The sequence below is a fragment of the Melanotaenia boesemani genome, chromosome 15 (assembly GCF_017639745.1).
Source record: "Melanotaenia boesemani isolate fMelBoe1 chromosome 15, fMelBoe1.pri, whole genome shotgun sequence".
Lineage (NCBI taxonomy): Eukaryota > Metazoa > Chordata > Actinopteri > Atheriniformes > Melanotaeniidae > Melanotaenia > Melanotaenia boesemani.
Window position 1 is genome coordinate 11015007 of NC_055696.1, and position 21761 is coordinate 11036767.

General features: G+C 39.0%; 1 protein-coding gene across 3 annotated transcripts; it reads left to right on the plus strand.

Annotated features, from left to right (window-relative positions):
* The first annotated feature begins 416 nt into the window (after positions 1–416).
* On the plus strand, positions 417–20481 carry inpp5kb (inositol polyphosphate-5-phosphatase Kb). 3 transcript variants are annotated; one of them, XM_042008349.1, is made up of 14 exons: positions 417–551; positions 5719–5770; positions 8283–8387; positions 8583–8691; positions 8951–9067; positions 10406–10581; positions 10689–10800; positions 10905–11014; positions 11122–11148; positions 13893–14121; positions 14252–14389; positions 14484–14567; positions 14662–14766; positions 19930–20481. In XM_042008349.1, the coding sequence occupies exons 2-14, from the start codon at positions 5727–5729 to the stop codon at positions 19996–19998; spliced, it is 1425 nt and encodes a 474-aa protein (XP_041864283.1). In that variant the 5' UTR covers positions 417–551; positions 5719–5726; the 3' UTR covers positions 19999–20481. The 3 variants fall into 3 exon arrangements, with proteins under 3 accessions (XP_041864283.1, XP_041864281.1, XP_041864282.1); XM_042008347.1 differs by lacking the exons at positions 417–551; positions 5719–5770 and adding an exon at positions 6759–7958; XM_042008348.1 differs by lacking the exons at positions 417–551; positions 5719–5770; positions 11122–11148 and adding an exon at positions 6759–7958.
* Positions 20482–21761: the final 1280 nt, after the last annotated feature.

Sequence of the window (21761 nt, forward strand, 5' to 3'; positions counted from 1 at the left end):
CAATCAATACTAAAATGCCTTACAACAAAATTTATTGACTCATGTTTATGTTTGTTTGAAACATCTATGCCATCACAGCTTTTTGGGTCAAAATATTTCCTACTCCCTTGTTATTGCTCCTGATAAATATTAAGTTGATAATATTAAGTTTAACTGAAGCCACATTAATATAATAAATAGTAAATCAGAGCACCTTAAACATTCCATACTTTTAAGAAGGTTAAGGATTATTTACATACAATGAAACCTTTACTGCAATGAGCAACATGCGTCACAGTGACTCATAAACAGAAATGTCTATTCATGAAAGCTTTCTCACTGGGTTGTTAACCAACCTGGGATAATAGCTTGATCCGATGTTACGCTTTAAGTCTGGTGTGGGTTGTGTGAGGAGAAACTTGTGCACAGATCGGGAGCAGCTGAAATCTAGGGTACACCACTGAAAGAGAATAAATCAGACAAACAACAGGACCTACGAAGAGTAAATCAAGTCACCTTTACTTCTGAGGTCCATCTGCACAAATCATCACAAGACCAACACACCAACGAAGGTAAAGCTTAAAGTGCTTTTATTTTTACTTTCAGGTCACTGTGCTTCATCTACAGGTACTTCAAAACAAAACAAAAAAAACACTGAGATTTCTTGTATATTTTACCATAAATTGAAGTAAATTTGTGAATCTCTAGTTTTTCTTTAGCGATTATATATTTTATCTTTTAACAGATTTAAGTTACAGACCTCACAAGTGACCTTTTCTCTGGCTGCTCAGACAATACTCCAAAGTCACAAACAAAAGGGCACAGTAATTACCACTGGACATTTAAATTTGGGTTTTAGCATTTTAGCATGTTTGCACTATACAGGGTGTGCGGAATTATTAGGCAAGTTGTATTTTTGAGGATTAATTTTATCATAGAACAACAACTATCAAATCAAATCAAATCAAATTTTATTTATAAAGCGCTTTTCATGCAAAGGCAACACAAAGTGCTTAACATAGTAGAAATGAATGCATATTAAAATGAAAAAAAAAGAAAATCACAGAACAAAAACAATAAGCCCTTTACACACCCAGTTATGTGACAGATTAAACTCCTCCCACCCCCCCCGCCCCCCCCCCCTTCAACCATCCACACACACACACACACACACACACACACACAATGAACACAAAAGACTCATAAATATCAAAGCTGAATATTTTTGGAAGTTGGAGTGGGGCTTTTTTAGTTTTAGTATCTTAGGAGGATATCTGTGTGTGCAGGTGACTATTACTGTGCATAATTATTAGGCAACTTAACAAAAACCAAATATATACCCATTTCACTTATTTATTTTCACCCGGGAAACCAATATAACAACTCAAAATTTACAAATATACATTTCTGGCATTCAAAAACAAAACAAAAACAAATCAGTGACCAATATGACCACCTTTCTTTGCGAGGACACTCAAAAGCCTGCCATCCATAGATTCTGTCAGTGTCTTGATCTGTTCACGATCAACATTGCGTGCAGCAGCAACCACAGCCTCCCAGACACTGTTCAGAGAGGTGTACTGTTTTCCCTCCCTGTAGTTCTCACATTTGATGAGGGACCACAGGTTCTCTATGGGGTTAAGATCAGGTGAACAAGGCCATGTCATTATTTTTTCTTCTTTTAGACCTTTTCTGGCCAGCCACGCAGTGGAGTACTTGGATGCGTGTGATGGAGCATTGTCCTGCATGAAAATCATGTTTTTCCTAAACGATGCTGACTTCTTCCTGTACCACTGCTTGAAGAAGGTGTCTTCCAGAAACTGGCAGTAGGACTGGGAGTTGAGCTTAACTCCATCCTCAACCCGAAAAGGTCCCACAAGCTCATCTTTGATGATACCAGCCCATACCAGTATCCCACCTCCACCTTGCTGGCGTCTGAGTCGGAGTGGAGCTCTCTGCCCTGTACTGATCCAGCCACGGGCCCATCCATCTGGCCCATCAAGACTCACTCTCATTTCATCAGTCCATAAAACCTTAGAAAAATCAGTCTTATGATATTTCTTGGCCCAGTCTTGACGTTTTATCTTGTGTGTCTTGTTCAGTGGTGGTCGTTTTTCAGCCTTCCTTACCTTGGCCATGTCCCTGAGTATTGCACACCTTGTGCTTCTTGGCACTCCAGTGATGTTGCAGCTCTGAAATATGGCAAAACTGGTGGCCAATGGCATCTTGGCAGCTTCACGCTTGATTTTCCTCAGTTCATGGGCAGTTATTTTGCACCTTGTTTTTCCAACACGCTTCTTGGGACCCTTTTTTTTCAGAATCAGAAATACTTTATTAATCCCTTGCAGGGAAATTCATGTTTTCAGTACAACCCATCCAAGACTAGACAAAACATCTCCCATCACAGCAAGTCCGGACGCAGCTGACACGAGCGCAGTCCAGTCGACCCGCCGCCAGGGAGTGGAAGGAGCGGGTTAAGGAGCAGCCCAGGCAGTGAATCACGGGGGGATGTATCTGTAGTTGTGTACTTGAGTGTGGTGCATGTATGTGTGTGCGTAGAAGTGAGCATATGAACTTTGTCCCAGTTCTCCCTCACAGTCTCTGCCACCTGATGATAGTGGGGCATCCTTGAGGGCTGATCCAGGTTGAAGTCCATCGCCCGTGAAGAGGGTGAGGGGAGGGTGGGGGACTGAGCGTCCATCAACAAAACATTCCAGGGAGCTTTCAACCAGCCATTCAAGGCCAGCACAGGGAGCCAAATTTGATAACAGCATTTGTTTTGGTTCAGGCCAGAGCTGTTTCGTCTGCCTTGAGTCTCTCAGTGGTCCCACTGGCGACTCCAATCATCCGAATTTTGGGTCAATTTCCATCCAGCCGAGCTGACAACTTCTCCAAGTTGGTGACCACCTCACGTACAAGCCCAGAAATCGCAACCAGTTTGCCATCCAGAACTGGAATAGCCTCCAGTTTACGATTCAGCTCCTGTACCGCCACAGCCTGATTGTTCGTAGCTCGGCACACACCCGCACAGAAATCCGGCAGCTTGCCAGTGACTGCCGACAGTGTCCGAATTTTGCGATATGCCAGGAAACCGCCCGCTCCAAACAGCAGAAACCCAGTTATCATGAATCCGAATGTATAGATGTCCTCAGCGTCCTCGACAGAAAGAATCGACAGACACATGACTTTCCACACTCCCCAGGAATCCATCACATATCCAGCCGAAAACGTTCCGCCAGGGCAAGCAGGCTCCCCTACGCCTGTTTTCCGGTTCGAATAAATTTGGTCGATTGCATTTAGGGACCAACTGATCAGATCCATATCTCAAGATTTAAGTTTTGGAAGGAAATGCAGAGAGAGGCTCAGAGATGACAGGACAGTAGCAGGGCAGAGTGAGAGAGGGAGGAGAAGAAAAAGCGTCTGCCTCGGTTGAGAGCCGGAAGTGAAGTTGACTAAGACCCTGTTGACTATTTTGAATGAAACACTTGATTGTTCGATGATCACACCTCAAAAGCTTGGCAATTTTAAGAGTGCTGCATCCCTCTGCAAGACATCTCACTATTTTTGACTTTTCAGAGTCCGTCAAATCTCTCTTCTGACCCATTTTGCCAAAGGAATGGAAGTTGCCTAATAATTATGCACACCTGATATAGGGTGTTGATGTCATTAGACCACACCCCTTCTCATTACAGAGATGCACATCACCTGATATGCTTAATTGGTAGTAGGCTTTCAAGCCCGTATCGGTTGGAGTAGAACAACATGCATAAAGAGGATGATGGGATCAAAATACTCATTTGCCTAATAATTCTGCACACACTGTATCAGGCCATTGGCAGAGAGAGAACAGACTCAGGGTACATCTATATAAAGGGGTTATTTGGTGTCAATTTGTCTCTTTCATTTTGTTCTTGTGGGTTGTTTTGACACATTTAGTCTCAGTATAGTCATTTTACATCCACCCTGTTCACATAAATAGAAGTTATGTTGCATGGTCTCTCACTTCTTGGGCCCCTGGTCCTACAGCCTTGATCCTGGTTTGAGCAAACTGCAGTTACAGTGAAACCTGTGCTGGACTAATATCAACATTTCATAATAAATAATTAATAAATAACAAAGTTCTCATTAATTTCATAGTCACAGTTCAGCTATCAACTTTATACATTTCAGTGTTATTTTATTTTTTTTTTACAGCCCACAAATGCTACTTTCACAAATCTCATCTTCCCTTCTACAAAGAAAGAAATAAAAATAATCTGATAATCCCTCTCAACACTATAATCATCACCAGTTAGCATACACAGTTTTAGCAACAAGCTAACACCAATGAAACATAAGTCTCTCTGAAGTTAAAGCAAACCAAAAACAGAGCCAAAGGCTAAATAAATATAAGTATTACTTGAGCTTAAATGTTGAAAACTGACTCATAAGAAACATTATGGTTGCTTTCTCCCTGCTGGATGGACAAAAGCAGCTAAATGTAGTTTGCTAACAGGACATTTGCTTAACAAGTGTGCATGTAGCTTCAAGTGTTGCCCCCTGGTGACCAAAGAAAGATAACTCACGCAAAACGGGCATAGGGTGTAAAATGTGAATATAACGAAAATTTAATGTATCCAGTTTGACAACTGTCTTTCACAAAGACATGTGTTTTTCTTTTAAAAGTTTTCTCAACATTTTATTAGCTAACACCTAATTTTTTAGGTGGATATTTTTTGGGACATTTTTAGTCAAAATGTGAACTAAAATCTCAAAATGTCTTAACTCATTACAGCCTAAATTTTTTTAAAGTCTTTCCACTAAAACATTTTGTTCTTCAGACTTTGAATCAAAATAATAATAATAATAAAAATCAACATTATTTGAATGGTTAAGCATTTAGTCTGTCTTAAAATGTTTCGACCTGCTAGGCGATAGCATTGCACAAACATACACCATGAACCAGGTCTGCATAGGATAATGCAGATGTGAGTCAATATTTCTTTACATATTGAGAAACAAATGTCTTTGAATTATTTGCAACTATTTTAAACTATTTCTACATTTTTGTACAGCCATAAAATTTCATCAGAAGTATTTTAATTATATTCGATTAAATTTTAATACATATTTGATCAAATATTTGTGAAATATTAGTAACCGCTTGCTGTTGTTAATATGCAAACTCGTTGGTATCACTAGGGAAAATAATCATTAGCAATTGTCTCTGGGCATATGTTGACAATTGAACCTATGGCCACAGGGATCCACAAACTTGATTTTACCTGAGCACAGTGTGTGTTATAAGCTTAATGAATTGTTTTTACTCTCTAAATAATCTCACAATGCTGTCTAAATAACAAATCCTTTTCATACAGAAGCAACTGTTGATCAAACTTTATTAGATAAAACCTGGAAATGGCTCTGAAGTATCTTTGTTACCATGTGACCTTCAGAACACTGTCACTTTAACATGGCTGAAGCTGACCATGATCAGAGATTATTACAAAGCCATTTTAGAAATGACTTTCAGGAATCCCTGTCACGTCTGGCTTTGTCTACTTCTATGAGATCCATTCTGCATCCCTGTTCAGATGGCTGTAAAAGGGGATAGCATTTATGTTGTCTACATGTCCTTTTTCATTAAAATTTGCCTTTAGAAGTGTGTGTGTGTGTGTGTGTGTGTGTGTGTGTGTGTGTGTGTGTGTGTGTGTGTGTGTGTGTGTGTGTGTGTGTGTGTGTCTTTATATGTTCCCACAGAGTGGAGAATGAGCACTGGAAGTTTTCAAAGTGGTGGGAGAGACAAGTACAGGTAAGAGCAGCAGTTGTTGATCTTATTAATAATTTTTTTGCTGATGGTTATGTAAGGGGAAAGAACAGGAAGGAAAGAAAGTAATTGTAAGAGGATACAAGTTGAAAAGGATGGATAGAGTCCACAAAAATAATGACTTCATCTTCATAAGTAGTTAGTGGCTTTTGGCCTTTGCATGAGTCTATAATAAAACTTAAATAATCTCCTATTCAGCATTAATAAGCTATCCACTTAACACTAAGTAAGAATGTGCCCTGAGACTCTGCATGTGACACTCTTATATGAAGTAGCAGAAAGATCTGGGGGTACCCACAGTGAGAATTTAACCTATAAACACTGCTTTAAAAAAAAACAAAAAAACAAACAACCTGAATTTCATTTTATCCACGACGGTTATTGAATTATAACATCAACTCTTTGTCATGATTTGTTGGTAAATCAAGGTTTTTAGATTTTGCTCTTAAGATTAAGCTCCAAAACCCCAAATATAACTTAGATTTCTATTGCACACATTTACTTAAATTAAGGGTTGGCAAGTTCAGGCCTTGAAAGTGGCAGCCCTGCAAGTTTTAGATGTTTTCCTGTTTCAGCAGCCCTGATTCAAATGAATGAGTCAATGAGCAGAACTTGATAAGCTGTTGGATCTATTTATTTTGAATCAGGTGTGTTACAGCAGGGGTAACATCTAAAACCTGCAGTACGGTGGCTTTCTAGGACCAAACTTGCCTACCCCTGGCTTTAACCATGATATGCCTATTTAGTAATTTCAATGTTTAGTTTCTATCAGTGATCATTGTTACTTTATGATTCTATCCAGAGTTTAACACTCGAGAAAATTATTTCTAAACTACAAAAGCAATTCTAAAAAATTTGCTAAAAACTTGAGTAATTGATTATCCAACTGCTTTAGTTATTTTTACAGAGACAGATTTACTAATTTTGGCTACTTAATTCTGAATTTCCCAAAGCTGTAATCTCACTGCTATAATCTCACAGTATTTAAGGTTTTGAAATCTTTAAACCATTCCTTTTCCTTCACCATATTTCCTGATCGCTTCATGTAATATGTGCCACCAAATCTGTTATGTAAAGCACCCACTATGAACTGTGCTGCAACATTAAATACAATTATTTGAGATTTTGTTCTAAAACAGAAAATCCTTAAATGTCTGTGTCCGATCTTTAATGTAAAACTGTGTTTAATCTTTGCATTTACAAAGATAACCTTTCACCCACATGACGAACGACTGGATTGAGGCCAAAATAAGCTAATGGTATTGTGAGCTGTAGTCCCCCTCACTAATGTGTGAGTGTAATTGTGGAGTTTCATGCATTGTTCTGTGTGCTCAGCTGATAGACAGAGTGGTGGCGGTAAACCTCTTAGGGATCCAGAGGGTTACCCAGGTCTTGCAACAATACTCACAGTGATGGGGGATCAGGCTCCAGTTCTCCTTTCCTCCCCTCTGCAACTGCTCACACTCACAGGAAAACTCGCGCACATTCACATGCCTGCCTCCTGCCTGCGATTAGACCCAACTCTAAGTCGATATTGCCAACATTCCTGAGTTGACCCCACTGCTTTGTCAAACGTTGCTTCATCGCTGCATGAGCACAAAGGACTCGACCAGAGGAGAGATTGCACCAGCACAGATTCACTTCACCCACTGCAGCCAAGAGTTTTTCATCCTGCCTAAAGCACATGTGGGATACGTTATTGTAATTTCCACTGGCACTGGGCAGAGTGGAGGCCACTCACATCCAATGACTTCAAGGAGCTCTTAAAAGGAGTCTGAGGAGAAACTAAACCAAAGGCTTTTCTTTCACTGGATTTCGCTTGTTAGGAGAACTGCATCTTTATTTTTTCAGACTTGTTTCAATATCCTTGTGTGCTGTCAACCTATCTAACTTTTAGTAAATAAGAATAAGGAATCTAACAGCCAGGAAGACCTTTTTTTCAGCTTTTAAAGATGGACCCTTTACCAGACATTCCACGTGTGCGCTCAGACAGCACAAGCAGCTCAGCATCTCAGAGCTCCAGGTCAAAAACAGTCCTCCGCCAGCGCCTGTCCCAGCTAATGACCTGCATAGAAGACTTGAGCTCTGATGATGAGGCCGGTGAAGAAGTGTCCCGCACACTGGACGAAGCCTTTCAGCTATGTGGACGCTTCATTCCTACAGATGCATTCAGGTTGACAAGTTTGCATGCTCATTCAGGCATCAGACAAGTTTACACAAATATCACAGGAAAAAAAAAGAATAGAGGAAGCTGCATTGTGTAGTTCAAAATATTTAAAAACTGCCAGCATGTCAAATTGAAAGTGTGTGTGAAAGTGGGAATTTTGGATTTCTTTTTACCTTTTTTTTATGAAAAAAGGAAACTGTGTATTTATAACTATATTATGTTGAGCACTGCCATGAATAAGTAGAAACTAAAGTTAAAAAAAATTACAAACTTAAGTTGCACACCTTCCATGAAAAAATGAAATTCTTGTCATTGCCGCAACTGTGACAGGCTGCACATGGTGACCTGGAATGTGGCCACAGCAGAGCCTTCTGAAGATGTCACTTCTTTGCTGCAGCTAGATGCCCAGCCCCCCAAAGACCTATATGTAATTGGGTGAGAAATACATAATCAGTGTGGACTTTTTAATATTGTCAAGATTAAGATTTATCAAAGAAAAATGTTAAATTTTTTATTGGTTTTAGGGTTGGTAATAGTGGTGGTTTGGGGTTGTCACAATAGACCAAAGCAGCCAGATCAAATATGTCTGAAAGTCATTATTTGCTTTTTATTTGTGTTGTTGTGAGTCAGCCTGCAGGAAGTGAATGCCGCCCCTGTGAAGTTCATCTCAGACCTGATAGTGGAGGATTCCTGGAGCCACCAATTCATGGATACACTGGCCCCTTGGGGCTTTGTGAAGGTAAGAAAAGTGGAAACTGGTGTTGAGAGGTAACAACCTCAATGTGTGAAGATGTGTACATTATTCTAGAGTTTTCTTCCTTACTTTTTTCATATGGTATATGGTTTCTTTCATCTATGAAAATACATATACTAAACTACAGTAGAGGATAATTTCATATCTATGTGATCTCACTCATTAAACAAAAATATGTATGTAATGAAATGCAATGAAAAAAATCTTTAATAAACTCCCTGTCTCTGTTTCTGTCTGTGTTTAGGTTACGTCTGTGAGGATGCAGGGTTTGCTGCTACTGATTTTTGCCAAACAAATGCATCTCCCCTACATCAGAAACATCCAGACTACCTACACTCGTACTGGCATCTTTGGCTACTGGGTACGAGATTTGAAGGAGAGCAGTGGTTTGCCCTGAACCCTGTAGACAACAACATTATTAAACCCAGGAATCCCACTGGCATCAGATGCTGTATGCTTTAAACACATCATGAAAGGCCTATTGTGTTTGTGAAGCAGAATGTGTAACAGCATTGGCAGAGCAAACTCACAAAACAAAGAACTCTAATATTTGTGTAGTAAGACTGGGACACACACTTACGAAAATGTTAAGTTATAGATTAAATCCAAAATAAGATCATTTTCATTTTTTTACAGAATTGATAATAAAACAAATCTTTACTTTAAAAGCTGAATAATTGGGATTTTTCCTTTAAAATAATTTAAAATGTTCTCATTTGTTGAGAGGGATAAAAGGAAGCTTCCCTACAAACAATCTGTCTCCTACATCAACAATGTCTTTGAAGTTTTTCTATTTCAAAATAAGAGTTTCGTGCCAGAATAACTTGGGTGCACTGTGTTGCTCTTTCCAACTACCTGGTTCCTTAACCAGGTTAGGCAATCCCCATGGTTGCCTAACAACAACAAGGCAGCGTTTGGTATTTTATGTCGGCAAAAGAGCAGCAGCGTGCAGGTAGGGAAGCTAGTAAAAGAAGCGGACCAGAAATAGTTTCAGAAAAACCTAAAAAGCCTCAGCATCCTGCTAAAAAAAAAGCAAACGACCATAAACGGAATAAAACGAGGATCAATATTGGAGAATCTTTTGCAAGGTGGAGAAGTCTGAGCTGGCAAAGTTTCTCCTCGACAGGTAAACACCGGAATTTTGCTTAAATTAATGGAATAATTTATCTTGATTTACAAAGATTATAGTTTAATTTATTTCTTGGCACTGATTAAATGAATTTGTGTAACTGTATGGATGTATTAGTGGAGTAAATTGGTGCCCTATTAGTTCACAACAACAAATGTAATGATCTTTGGGCCAAGTGAATACTGTGTTTGTCCTTATACACTTATGAAATTACTATCAAATTAATTTATTAAGTGAGACTAAGGGAAAACAGCCACTGTGTGGCATTTGTTGATTAATGTAGCGTTTGTTTACACGCTATTTTATGTTAACAAAAATTTTGTTTGCTGGCACTATGTTCTCCGTCCTTCATTGACTGTATAAAAAGAACCGTCCTCTCACAAACCGGCAACCTACGCGAAACTCTCCGGGGGGGAGGCAGGAAGAACGCTCTCCATGTTTTTCTCTTTCGACTGCACTTCTGATTTGAAACACTAGGTGTCAATGCTACTAATTTTGCCTTTAACTCATGTAAGACTACATCCAAATCTTGCTTACAACCGTTTTCTTTTCTGTCTGTGCCCCTGTCAGGGTAATAAGGGAGGAGTGTCTGTACGTTTTTCCTTCTATGGGCACATGATGTGCTTCCTCAACTGCCACCTTGCAGCTCACATGCACAATGCCCTGCAGCGTGTTGATGAGTTTGAGTACATCTTGGAGACACAAGACTTTGACATCTTTGACACCCCTCACATCTTGGACCACAAGTCAGTGCGCCTACATAATTGTCTTAACAAATAAATAACAAAACTAGAAAGATACCCTGGAGGTTGTTGTGCAGCAGGTAAATTAAGGCTTCACCACTCTTTCACAGGGTGGTGTTCTGCTTTGGTGATCTTAACTTCCGCATTGAAGACCATGGCTTGCACTTCATCCGCTCATCCATCAACAGTGGACGCCTCAATCTGCTATGGAGCAAGGATCAGGTATTGTGTCAGAGTGCACACACACACACACACACACACACACACACTAAAATACACACACACAGAGTGAAGTGCACATTCTGATTGTTTTCATGTTCCTGCAGCTCACGATGATGAAGAAGAAGGAACCATTCCTGCAGGAATTTGAGGAGGGGCCATTAAACTTTAAACCCACCTATAAGTTTGACCGTAAATCTGACTCCTACGATACCAGGTAACACAAGGTTCGGGGCAAACAAATACATTTTACACAAATGCCCAAAACGTTTTTCAGTTTTCATGTGCTCTTTTTGTTTTGTTTTTTTTTTTAATTTTATACAGTTCTCCAAAGACATGGTTGGGTTTTAAGTAAGATACTTTTATTTCTGTGTTGCATGCCTCACATTCTCTTAGCTTTCGATTGCTGCACCAATTTTTTTTTTTTTTTTAACCTAAAGCTTTTTGTCATCACACCTTTAGTGGAGGCAAAACATATAACAATCTAAGTCACATTTGATAGCAATCCAAAGCAGCTGTGGCTGTAATCCCGGATGTATGGAGGAATTTGGGAGCAGCTCTTTGAGTCCTCTCCCTAGCATGATGTATGTGTCTGTCATAGAATGAGCACTGTGGCGCTGCCCCTTACCATGTACAGACCCAGACCCCTGCAGCGCTGCAGCACCACCCTCCTCTTCCTCCTCACCTCCCTCACCTGGGGGCTGCTCTGTTTCTGGTTGGGGGCCTGGTATAGAGAGCTAGACCCACCGAGGTGGGTGTCTCCATAGATTTGCTATGTAGAAATGAGAGAAGGACCTGTATTATAAAAATAGGCACCCTGAAGATTAAACAGTCCTGCTCAAAATTACTGGCACCCTAATTGTATGCACAGAATCTATAAATTAAGACATATGTTTATGACCAGAGCATTTTTAAAGTTGCTGAACAACATGAAAATGAAAAAAAGACTGTCATAAGTAAAACAAAACTACACAAAATAATTACATACATACATAATTATTGCTACCCTTTACTGAAATAAATTTTTTACTGCTCCAAAATCCCAGTAACAACTGGCTTTTGAGTACACTTGGAAAGTACTTCCAATTCAGTCTCGTGGGTCAGTATTCAGTCTTGTGACCAATGAAAGCTATTGCATAGTCATGTGTAGTCATCAGCTCCAGCTCTGATCACCATTGATGGGAACATACTATAATTCCCTGGGTGCACATAATTGTCAACAAGAGGGTTGAGCTCAGGTCTGTAAGTGTGTGCAGATATCAGATCACTCATTTACCAACTATAAGACTCTCTGCTGGCTCTGAAACTGACAGCACCAACTCCCAAACAAACAAACAAACAAACAAAAAAAAGTAAAGAGATTTTTACCTGTCTCTAAGACAACTGACAGCTCCCTCTCAACACCACTGTATGGGTTCTGGGTGTAGTGAAAATAATAAATAGCCACATTATCTAAGAAAATGTAGTTTATCGAAAACTGTGTACAACTGTGGTTCAGGATATCCAACCTGCCTATTTTAGCTTAGAAAGTTGTCCCTTTGGAGGTAGTGGCAGGTACTTTCATTAATCCATTTCTGAGTACACTGAAGTCTTTCAGATTTCTGAGGACATCAGGTTACCACCAGCAATGGGAAAAGATTTATTCAGTTTAGTTTGGTTTTAAAAGAAAAACCTTTGAACATGCTACTTGTTAAAAAAATGTATTAAATACTTACTTAGCTTTGGAAGCATTACTAAGTCATAATTTCTTGTAGCTACAGTAAAAAGAAGCTTCTTGCAGTTGTCTGTTGGTAGTTTCTCTCACTCTTCCACATGAGACTTAAGTTGTAGATGCTGTTCCATCATTCAACATTTTATTAAAATATTCAAATACATAATTGGTTATTTGTATTTATTTATTAAGCTATACTAAATAATGTGCATACAATGATGGGGCGACAATAATTCTGACCAGCACAGTACTTTAACCCAGTGGTCCTCAAATTGGGGTCCCAAGATCATTTCAGGCGATCACCAGATCATTGAAATAAAAATATAGCCTACATTTATCTAATACATTTGGGATATTTATTAGGGCTGTCAAAATGAACACGTTAATGCAAGGAGATTTATCTGTGAAATTAGCACATTTAATTTTTTTAATTCATTTAAGCTGAACGACTAAGTTAATATTCATGCCATATCAAAATCACGAATTTGGCACTAGCTCGTCGTAGCCGTAGAAGCTGGTTTTGGGTATGTAGTTGCTTTGTTACAGCAGCGAAATAAATCCACCAAAACCACTTTGTCCTCCTTATTTATGACGATTCTGATAATTTCCAAGCCTTTTATATATATTTTTCAACCAGTTGGTGTCTAAAAATGAAGTTATTACTAGTACTGTTGGAAAAATCAGAGTTTAGCATTATCTCAGCGAGAAAAGCTGAATTTCGTTATATGGATGTTTTGTCACAGCTGTTAGCATAATCCACCAAAACCCACTTTATCCTCTTTATTCATGAAGACTTTGATAGTTTCAAGCCTTACATATAGAGGATGGCCACAGGATGACCAGTTGGCAAACACCAACATTTGATATCTTAGGGGTTGAGGCTCAAAAAGCTTTAATTTACAATGACAGATAACATGGAGACACTATCTTAGATGTCATGGTTCAAATGGATTCAGAAAACACAATATAGTTGTTGAATTGCATACGTGATCCACAATTCATAAGACCTGAAGTCTTTCCTGCACCCAGCTGTTTGTTCTGCAAAATGCATGTATGACTTCATAAATTGAATTAATGGATACATACAGTAATCTGTAATACCATGTCATATGTTACTGTCCACACAGAGCATCCCACACTTCTCCTCTGTATGCTAAACTGTAGTAACAGGTCTACAGTGCATGTGTGTGTGTATGTTTTATTGGTTTGCATGGTTTAACAGCACCTGTTTTCAAAGTTTTAAGCCAAAATGGTATATTATGTAAACATGGATAGGCATGAATGGAAATGTGACCTCAGGTAAGAATTTAAAAAGCATTAGAAACAAAGATTTTGACTTAATTTCAAACTTGCATTATTAACGCTTGAAAAAAACTTTGCTCAGTGGAAAGAAGAGGAAGCCAGCCTGGACAGATCGGATCCTCTGGCGGATAAAACCAAAAAGCTTGCCATCAGAGGATGATGATGAAGATGATGATGATGAGAAGGCATCAACATCTGAAGATAGTGGACAAGATGAGTATCCAATCCTTGTCACCCAGAACCAGTACACAAGTGACATGAGCTATGGAGTCAGTGACCACAAGCCTGTCACTGCAAACTTCACTCTGGAGGTGAGAACTGATGCACTGTGCAACACCAGGAGTCCTTTAAGTCTGTTTCTTCTCCTCTGATGGACAATCACATAAAGAGTTCACCCCACAGTTTTAAAATCCCCCCTCTTCCCTCTTGTCTTAATGGTAGCTGAGAAAATGCTTCGACACACCACTGGTGCATGTATCTCCTGAGGGTGTATGGAGCGCTGACCAGAATGCTCTTCTGACCTACGTCGTCCAAGAGGACTTCATGTCTTCCACATGGGACTGGATTGGCTTGTATAAGGTACTTTGACAAATGTAGAGAGGGGAAAAAAAATCTATTACTAAAACAGTACAACATTAAATGGATTTGAAGTGATTGATTTGTTGACCTGCAGGTTGGATTTAAGAATCCCTCTGACTATGAAACCTTTGTCTGGGTGAGAGAGAAGGAGCTGCCAGAAATGAATGAAGTCATACAGGTAAAGTGAAAGTGAGCCATTTGTAGTATTTTTCTTTTAACAGATGCTGAGTGAATTCTTTATTAACATGCACATGCATGTGTTTTGCCATCAGATATCTGTCGACAAGGATGAGATTCCCCTCCTGGGTGGGGAATTCGTTTTGGGTTACTACAGTACAAACATGCAATGTATCATTGGTTTGAGTGCTAACTTCCAGGTAAGGGTGTCATCATCTTATCTGTAGTTACAGTCATTATCATTTGTTTACGATGTGTTGGCCTCACACATTTGCCAATTTTAATCCGAACCCCATCACGCACTAACAGATTTCTGCGCCAACAAGCCATTACTAGTGCCAACTATGCACAACTGGAAATCGAGGGGAACATCTGGCAGAAAATCATGTAGTCCCCAGCTTTTTTTACTTGGCAAACTTAACCTGGTAAAAACAAACGCTACAGTTTTACTAACATTGCAGTTTATCCAATTTGTTTTATCTTCTAACTAGATGTTAAAATGACAACATAATGCCGAAAACCAATGAATATTCTCCAAAAATCATGACATAATATCATTTTACCTATAAAGCAGTAGAGCTCTTGCTCGGCTCTCCCTCAGCTTTTTTCTTGGAAGTAGCCTTCTCCAAAACAGTTTTTCTTTTCTGACTCAGTGGAGGTTCTTTTTCTGCCGTAATGTTACGTATAAGTGTGTACCGTATTTTGATGTAGTAAGCTAGCCAAGCTCTGGCTCTCGTTATGTTGCCTCTACAAGTGCTCCAAGCCTATGAGAGTGCAATTCGTGCAGGAAGTGGGTTGAGGGGGGAGGGACAAATGGCAGTTGAGTTTGATAGACATATCACCAACCAATCTTTTAAAATGACTGGATGGTGTTTTTTCAGTCCTTTCCTTTCCACAGGTGACAAATTTTTTATTTTTGTGTTAAAGCATTTAATTTACTTTCTACCTAGCAGTAATTGCACTTTTTGGATCATGTTTATTAGTATTATGTTGTCTGAGGAGCTGATCTAGAAATAGCTCTATACTACTTTATTATCTGCACCTGCACAGTTCTATTCATAAAATCTATTTTTATAAACACACAGAGCTCAGCTCAACATTGTTCTATACAATCAGCATAAATAGTCAAATACTATATATTTATTGGACAAACAAAGCAAAGATAAAACACAAAGGTTCTTTTTTAATCTTCTCAAAGATAAAACATTGTCAAAAACAATATGTCAAGTACTGAAGCCACAGTGGAATTGAAAAAGAAATTAAGTCCATATCTTTAAGGCTGCAACAAACAAACCCCTCTTTACGTTAAAGTCAAGTTGCTTCACAGTGATATTTATCATTTATGATAATTTTAACCGGTGATTTTAACCTGCACATAAATAATCCTTTAGACCCTGTTTCAAAAGAATTTTTAAACATTCTTAACTATATGGATTTTACGCAACATGTCACGCAGCCGACTCACAACAGAGGACACACACTGGACTTGGTCATTACCTATGGCCTTTCTGCCAGTGTGTCCTCTGTTGTTGACTTGGCTGTCTCTGACCACTACTGTGTGTTTTTTTAACATCACCGGTTTTATTCAGCGGGAGACCTCGGTGCGAACTGTGAGGAAGCGCTATCTAACCTCTGAAGTGGCTGCAAATTTTATCAAGGTTTTAGATAAATGTCCTCCTGTGATTTTATTGTTGAACATTTTAACAGTAAACTGAAGACAAGCCTCGACTCTGTTGCTCCACTCACTACAAAAAAGATATACCCAAAACTTATATCTCCCTGGAGGAATGAGGAGGTTAAAAAACTCAAAAGAAATTGCAGGGCGGCAGAAAGGAGATGGAGGAAAAATAAAATTACAATAAATTATCAGATATTTTGTGAGCAACTTAAAATTTACAATAACGCACTAAGGAACTCAAGAAACATGTACTTCGCAAAAATAATCAGTAACAATAAAAATAATCCCAAGGTTCTTTTTTCCACCATCGATCACCTATGTAACCCTGATTTTAACAGCTCCCAGCGAACCCCCACGGACTCTCTCTGTGAGCAGTTTGCAGACCACTTCAGAGGTAAAATCAGTGCCATCAGATGTGGTATTTTATCCAACCAGAACACGAACACATCTGAGTGCTTGCTTTTACCTGAGGAGACACTGGACAGTTTTTTCCTGGTTAATGCTGAGACCCTTGATAAAGTTTTCTCCACAGTAAAACCCACCACATGTCTTTTAGACCCAATTCCCACTTCACTTTTTAAATCATTTTATGGATTTTTTAAAGACGAGCTTTTATGCATGATAAATTGCTCTCTTCAGATGGGCGTCTTCCCTGCAGCCTTTTAAAACGGCGGTGGTGAGGCCCCTTCTGAAGAAGAGCAATTTGGATTGTAATGATTTTAATAACTATAGACCTGTATCCAACTTACCATTTTTAAGTAAAATTTTAGAAAAACTGGTTTTTATTCAGCTTAATGATTTTTTAAATAGTAGAAATATCCTTGAGATATATCAGTCTGGATTTAGGGTGAACCACAGCACAGAGACTGCTCTCCTGAAGGTTTTAAATGATTTTAGGATTAACCGTGACTCACAGAACCTCTCAGTCTTGGTGCTACTGGATCTTAGCGCAGCATTTGACACAGTAGACCACACTATTCTTTTAAACAGACTGAAACACCTGGTGGGCCTCTCTGGTGCTGTTCACAACTGGTTCACTTCCTATCTCACAGACAGAACTTACATGGTAAGTTTGGATACATGCTCCTCTAAGATCCATAAAATGACATGTGGTGTGCCTCAAAGGTCAGTTTTAGGCCCTGTTCTTTTTAATTTGTATATGCTCCCTCTTGGCAGTGTCATCAGGAGGCATGGAGTAAACTTCCACAGTTATGCTGATGATTTTCAGCTGTACATCTCCATGTCTCCTGATGACACGAGACCAGTGGATGCCCTTTTCAACTGTATTTTAGATATCAAATCCTGGATGGCAGAAAACTTTTTACAGCTTAACCAGGACAAAACTGAAGTTTTAGTCATTGGTCCTGAGGCTCAGAGAGAGAAACTCTTAGCTAAATTACAGGCATCCGCATTAAACCCATCATCACAAGTAAAAAACCTGGGCGTTATTTTTGACTCTGAGCTTGGTTTTATTCCACATATTAAACATGTTACTAAAATAGGATTTTATCACCTAAAAAACATAGCCAGAGTCCGTCCCATTCTCTCTCGGGCCAACACGGAGATGCTGATGCATGCTTTTATCACCAGTCGTATTGACTACTGTAATGCTACTGGTCTTCCCAAAAAGAGTATTGCACCTCTACAACTCCTACAGAACTCAGCTGCTCGTGTGCTGAAGAAGACCAGAGGGCGGGCCCACATTACACCGGTTTTAGAATCACTGCATTGGCTCCCCGTATGTTTCAGGATCAATTTTAAGGTTCTCTTATTGGTTTTTAAATGTCTTAATGGTCTTGGGCCTTCTTATCTTTCAGATTTGCTTTTACCTTATGAACCCTCGCGGCCCCTGAGGTCTTCCGGTACTGGCCTCTTGACTGTACCTAAAGTCAGGACACATACTCACGGAGAGGCAGCTTTCCAGTGGTATGGTCCTTGTCTGTGGAACAGCCTGCCGGAGGAGCTCAGGGCTGCAGAGAATGTTAATGTTTTTAAGAGCAGGCTCAAGACCCACCTTTTTAATTTAGCTTTTACTTAATATTTATTCATTTTATTTTTATTTATTTTATTCCCCTAGCCTATTTATTTTTCTATGTTAACCCATTTTTATTTATTTTATGCTTTAATCTATTTATATTATTTTTAGGTTATTTTCCCAGTGTTTCCTCAGAGGGGGCTCTCTGCACCGGGGGCTTTCATCGGCTGTGGCTACTGCGGCTCTGTCCTGCGGGTTCTTTTGGTCTAGTTGGGTGGCTCCTCTGCCTCTCAATTGGCCGTGTGCCCTGGGTCGGTGTCCTGGCGGTCGTGGCCGGTGAGCGGCTCCCGGTGCAGACGGCTCCCTGTGATAGTGTTTCCTTACCAGGCTCATCTGTGCTCAACCTCACATTAGTCTTTTAATATGTGCAAGTATGTGTGTGTGTATGTGTATGCTTGCTTGTACACAAGCGGGGAGGGACGGGGTTATGTGTGTGTGTGGGGGGGGGGGGTTGGGGGGGATTGTTTTAACCATGGAAAGCACTTTGTGCTGCATTCCTGTATGAAAAGTGCTCTATAAATAAAGATTGATTGATTGATTGATTGATTTGAGCATTACATACATACACCCACCCTTGCAGCATATTAGGATGCCATACAGTCTGTTAGAGGCAGCACCAATTATTGCATTTCGGCTCACATGAAGTAGGAGCAAAGTTGCAGACTTTATTTACAACAACAGCATATTTTTTCCATATTTTTCAAATATTACCAATATCCTTGGATTTTTGGACAGCTCCTGGCACAGTGACAGTGTGTCCCCAGTTAAACATATCAGTAGATTTACATGAGTCCAACATAAAATAAATATTGTAAACCACACATGGCTATAATTTATTGTCCTGCAGTACAGTTTCTATATAAATTTAGCCTTTTTTAAAGATGCAGACAGAACATGCCCTCTATCGACAACTAATTTGGCAGCCATCTTACAGCCTACATGTACTGTGAGTTCTCTTCAGCCAGTATAAGAGTCTTATCTTGACTGTTGTCTTATCTCTTGCTCTGTCCCCTTCTCACTTTATTTTCCTCTCTTACTTCAATAATGTTTTTTTGCATTTATCTGCTAAATCGGCCATTGTCCACGTTCAAAACCGGTGCTGTGTTTATATCAGCCTGCTAGTATTTGACAAGGTGTGTAAATGGAAACTCGTCTGCAACGTCACACACCATCCTGGAAAAAAAGTTGTATAGTGCAGCTTCTCTGCCTCTGGATGCTGCTGGGCAGCGACGGCTCCAAAAATGTTCAGAACAGATGTCACTGTGCCATCAAGTTTTAAGGTCAGCAAGTTACGTAATAGGTCTTTTATATATAATTGAACATCTTTAATCTTTACACCTCAACGTGCCAACAGAGGTGAACCACTGTAGGCCCTTGAGCAAGGCACTTAACCTCACCCTAAACATAGCAACCCAGTGCTCTCTCGTACATCTAGAGATGGATCAAATGTAGAGCAAAATTTCCAAATTGGAATAAATGAAAAATAATGTGTTATTATTATTATTTATTTATTTATTTGTTTATTTATTATTATAGGTCTACAGGTACATCCTCATGTGGTCACTAAGTGTTTATTATAAGCTAAAAAAAAGAAAAAGAAAAAAGCTTGTAACGATACATACAAATGCCATTTCTCTTTTGATCTTGCAGATCCTGGAGTCAAAGCGTGTCGTCATGGAAGGTCTCGTTCCTGAGGACATAAACGGGATCAACAAATAAAAGTTTTGCTGTGATTCAGACTTTAAAATGTCCCCTCACTGGATAAGATGACTCAGTCACCACAATGTTACTGCATGGACTAAAAGCTTACATTTATTAAGTCCTACTTTGGGAAGAAAAAACACTTCATGTGTCCAACCAGTTTGTCTGCTGGCCTGTTTAGTCTACTAGACACCCCCGTAGTAGAGGTGGGCAATACCGCAAGATGTAGTTGCGACCTGTTACCAAGTGAATAAAGAGCTTGTACCATCTATACCATCTGTTATAGGACTGTCGAAATGAACACATTAATGCAAAGAGATTTAACTGTGGAATTAATGATTTCATTTTTTAAACACATTAACGCATGAACAACAAAGTTATCGCTCATTCCATAAAAATCAGAATTTGTGATTATCTCGGTGAGCAAAACTGATTTGGGCATGTTGGTGCCCTGTGATGGTGATGAACCAAATCCACAAAAAAACACTTTAACATCTTTATTTGTAAAGTTTGCGACAGTTTTCAAGCTTTACATTTAGAAATTCTCTACTCGGATGTCCAGAAACAAAGTTATTACTGGTGCTATTTTAAAAATCTGAATTTGACATTATCTTGGCAAGAGAAGCAGATTTTGGGCATGCAGGTGCCTTGTCACAGCTGTGAAACCACCAAATACCCCTTTATCCTCCTTTTTTATGAAGATTCTGACAGTTTTCAAAGCTTACATTAAAGTATTGATGTTATCATACTAGTATTAATCGACACCAATGTTGGTATCAATATTTTCAACATTTGCACCGACCCGCCCACCACTACCCACTAGAACCAAGATTCTTAACAAGGTAGAACATAAAAACAGATTATTTATCCAGCAATTGATATGGATGATACATGGAGTTGGTTTGAGTCCTGTGTTACTTTGTAACAGTACGTGTAATGTATATGAGACAATATGAGCTAAATATGTATCATGGCAGTAAACAGAATCAAGATCATGTTTCATTTATTTTTGTGGATTTAAAGATTTTAACTATCTATCTTGGGTTAAACTAACGTTTCTCACTCAAGTGCAGTACAGGCTGTCTTTTCTATTCAAATGATTTTTTTGCCCAATACAAAAATTTGCATCAATGTTAAAAGTGTGTGTATATGTGGTTACTTGATTTATTATCCTGGATGTTTATCAGTTAACTGCTGGTGTTCGATCAGTTACTTCTTTTTTAAAATGTCACAGGAGTTGTGTTTTCCTCTTTATCAATGTGCTGAACCCCCCGACAAGTATATTAAAAAATATATATAAATATATATATATATATATATATATATGTATATATACACAATTCATTTGTGATTCTATTCATTAAAGTACCATCAAATATTTCACATTCAAGGACAATAGCTTATTAGTGGAATAATAATGATTACTAAGTAACTTAAAGTACCAGTAATTTAGGTCTGCAGCTTTTTTTTGGTACACCACACAAAGTCAGATTTTCATCAAACAGTGCAAGAAAACTGTTACATGTCTAATATAGGGAGATATATGGGGAGTATCTTGTTGAAAAAAATAATCCATTGGTTGTTTTTTTTTCTTTGCAGAAATCTAAACAATCAAATGTAATTTGGGTTCACTGTCAGAAAAAGGGATGCAATAGGAGTACATTTCTGTCCCCTAGGATATAATCTAGATTTATGTACCAACTATGGCAGATAACTGGACCTCAAGGTAGCTATATGTACCTTTTAAGGGCTTGAAATGGTGTGGGGGGCAAGACACTGAA

Excerpts from the sequence above, each read along its gene's own strand:
- inpp5kb (XM_042008347.1), top strand. The coding sequence starts at position 7,738 with ATGGACCCTTTACCAGACATTCCACGTGTGCGCTCAGACAGCACAAGC. Across the intron at positions 10,801-10,904 it reads TGCTATGGAGCAAGGATCAG|CTCACGATGATGAAGAAGAA; the intron begins GTATTGTGTCAG and ends ATGTTCCTGCAG. Across the intron at positions 11,015-11,121 it reads TCTGACTCCTACGATACCAG|TTCTCCAAAGACATGGTTGG; the intron begins GTAACACAAGGT and ends AATTTTATACAG.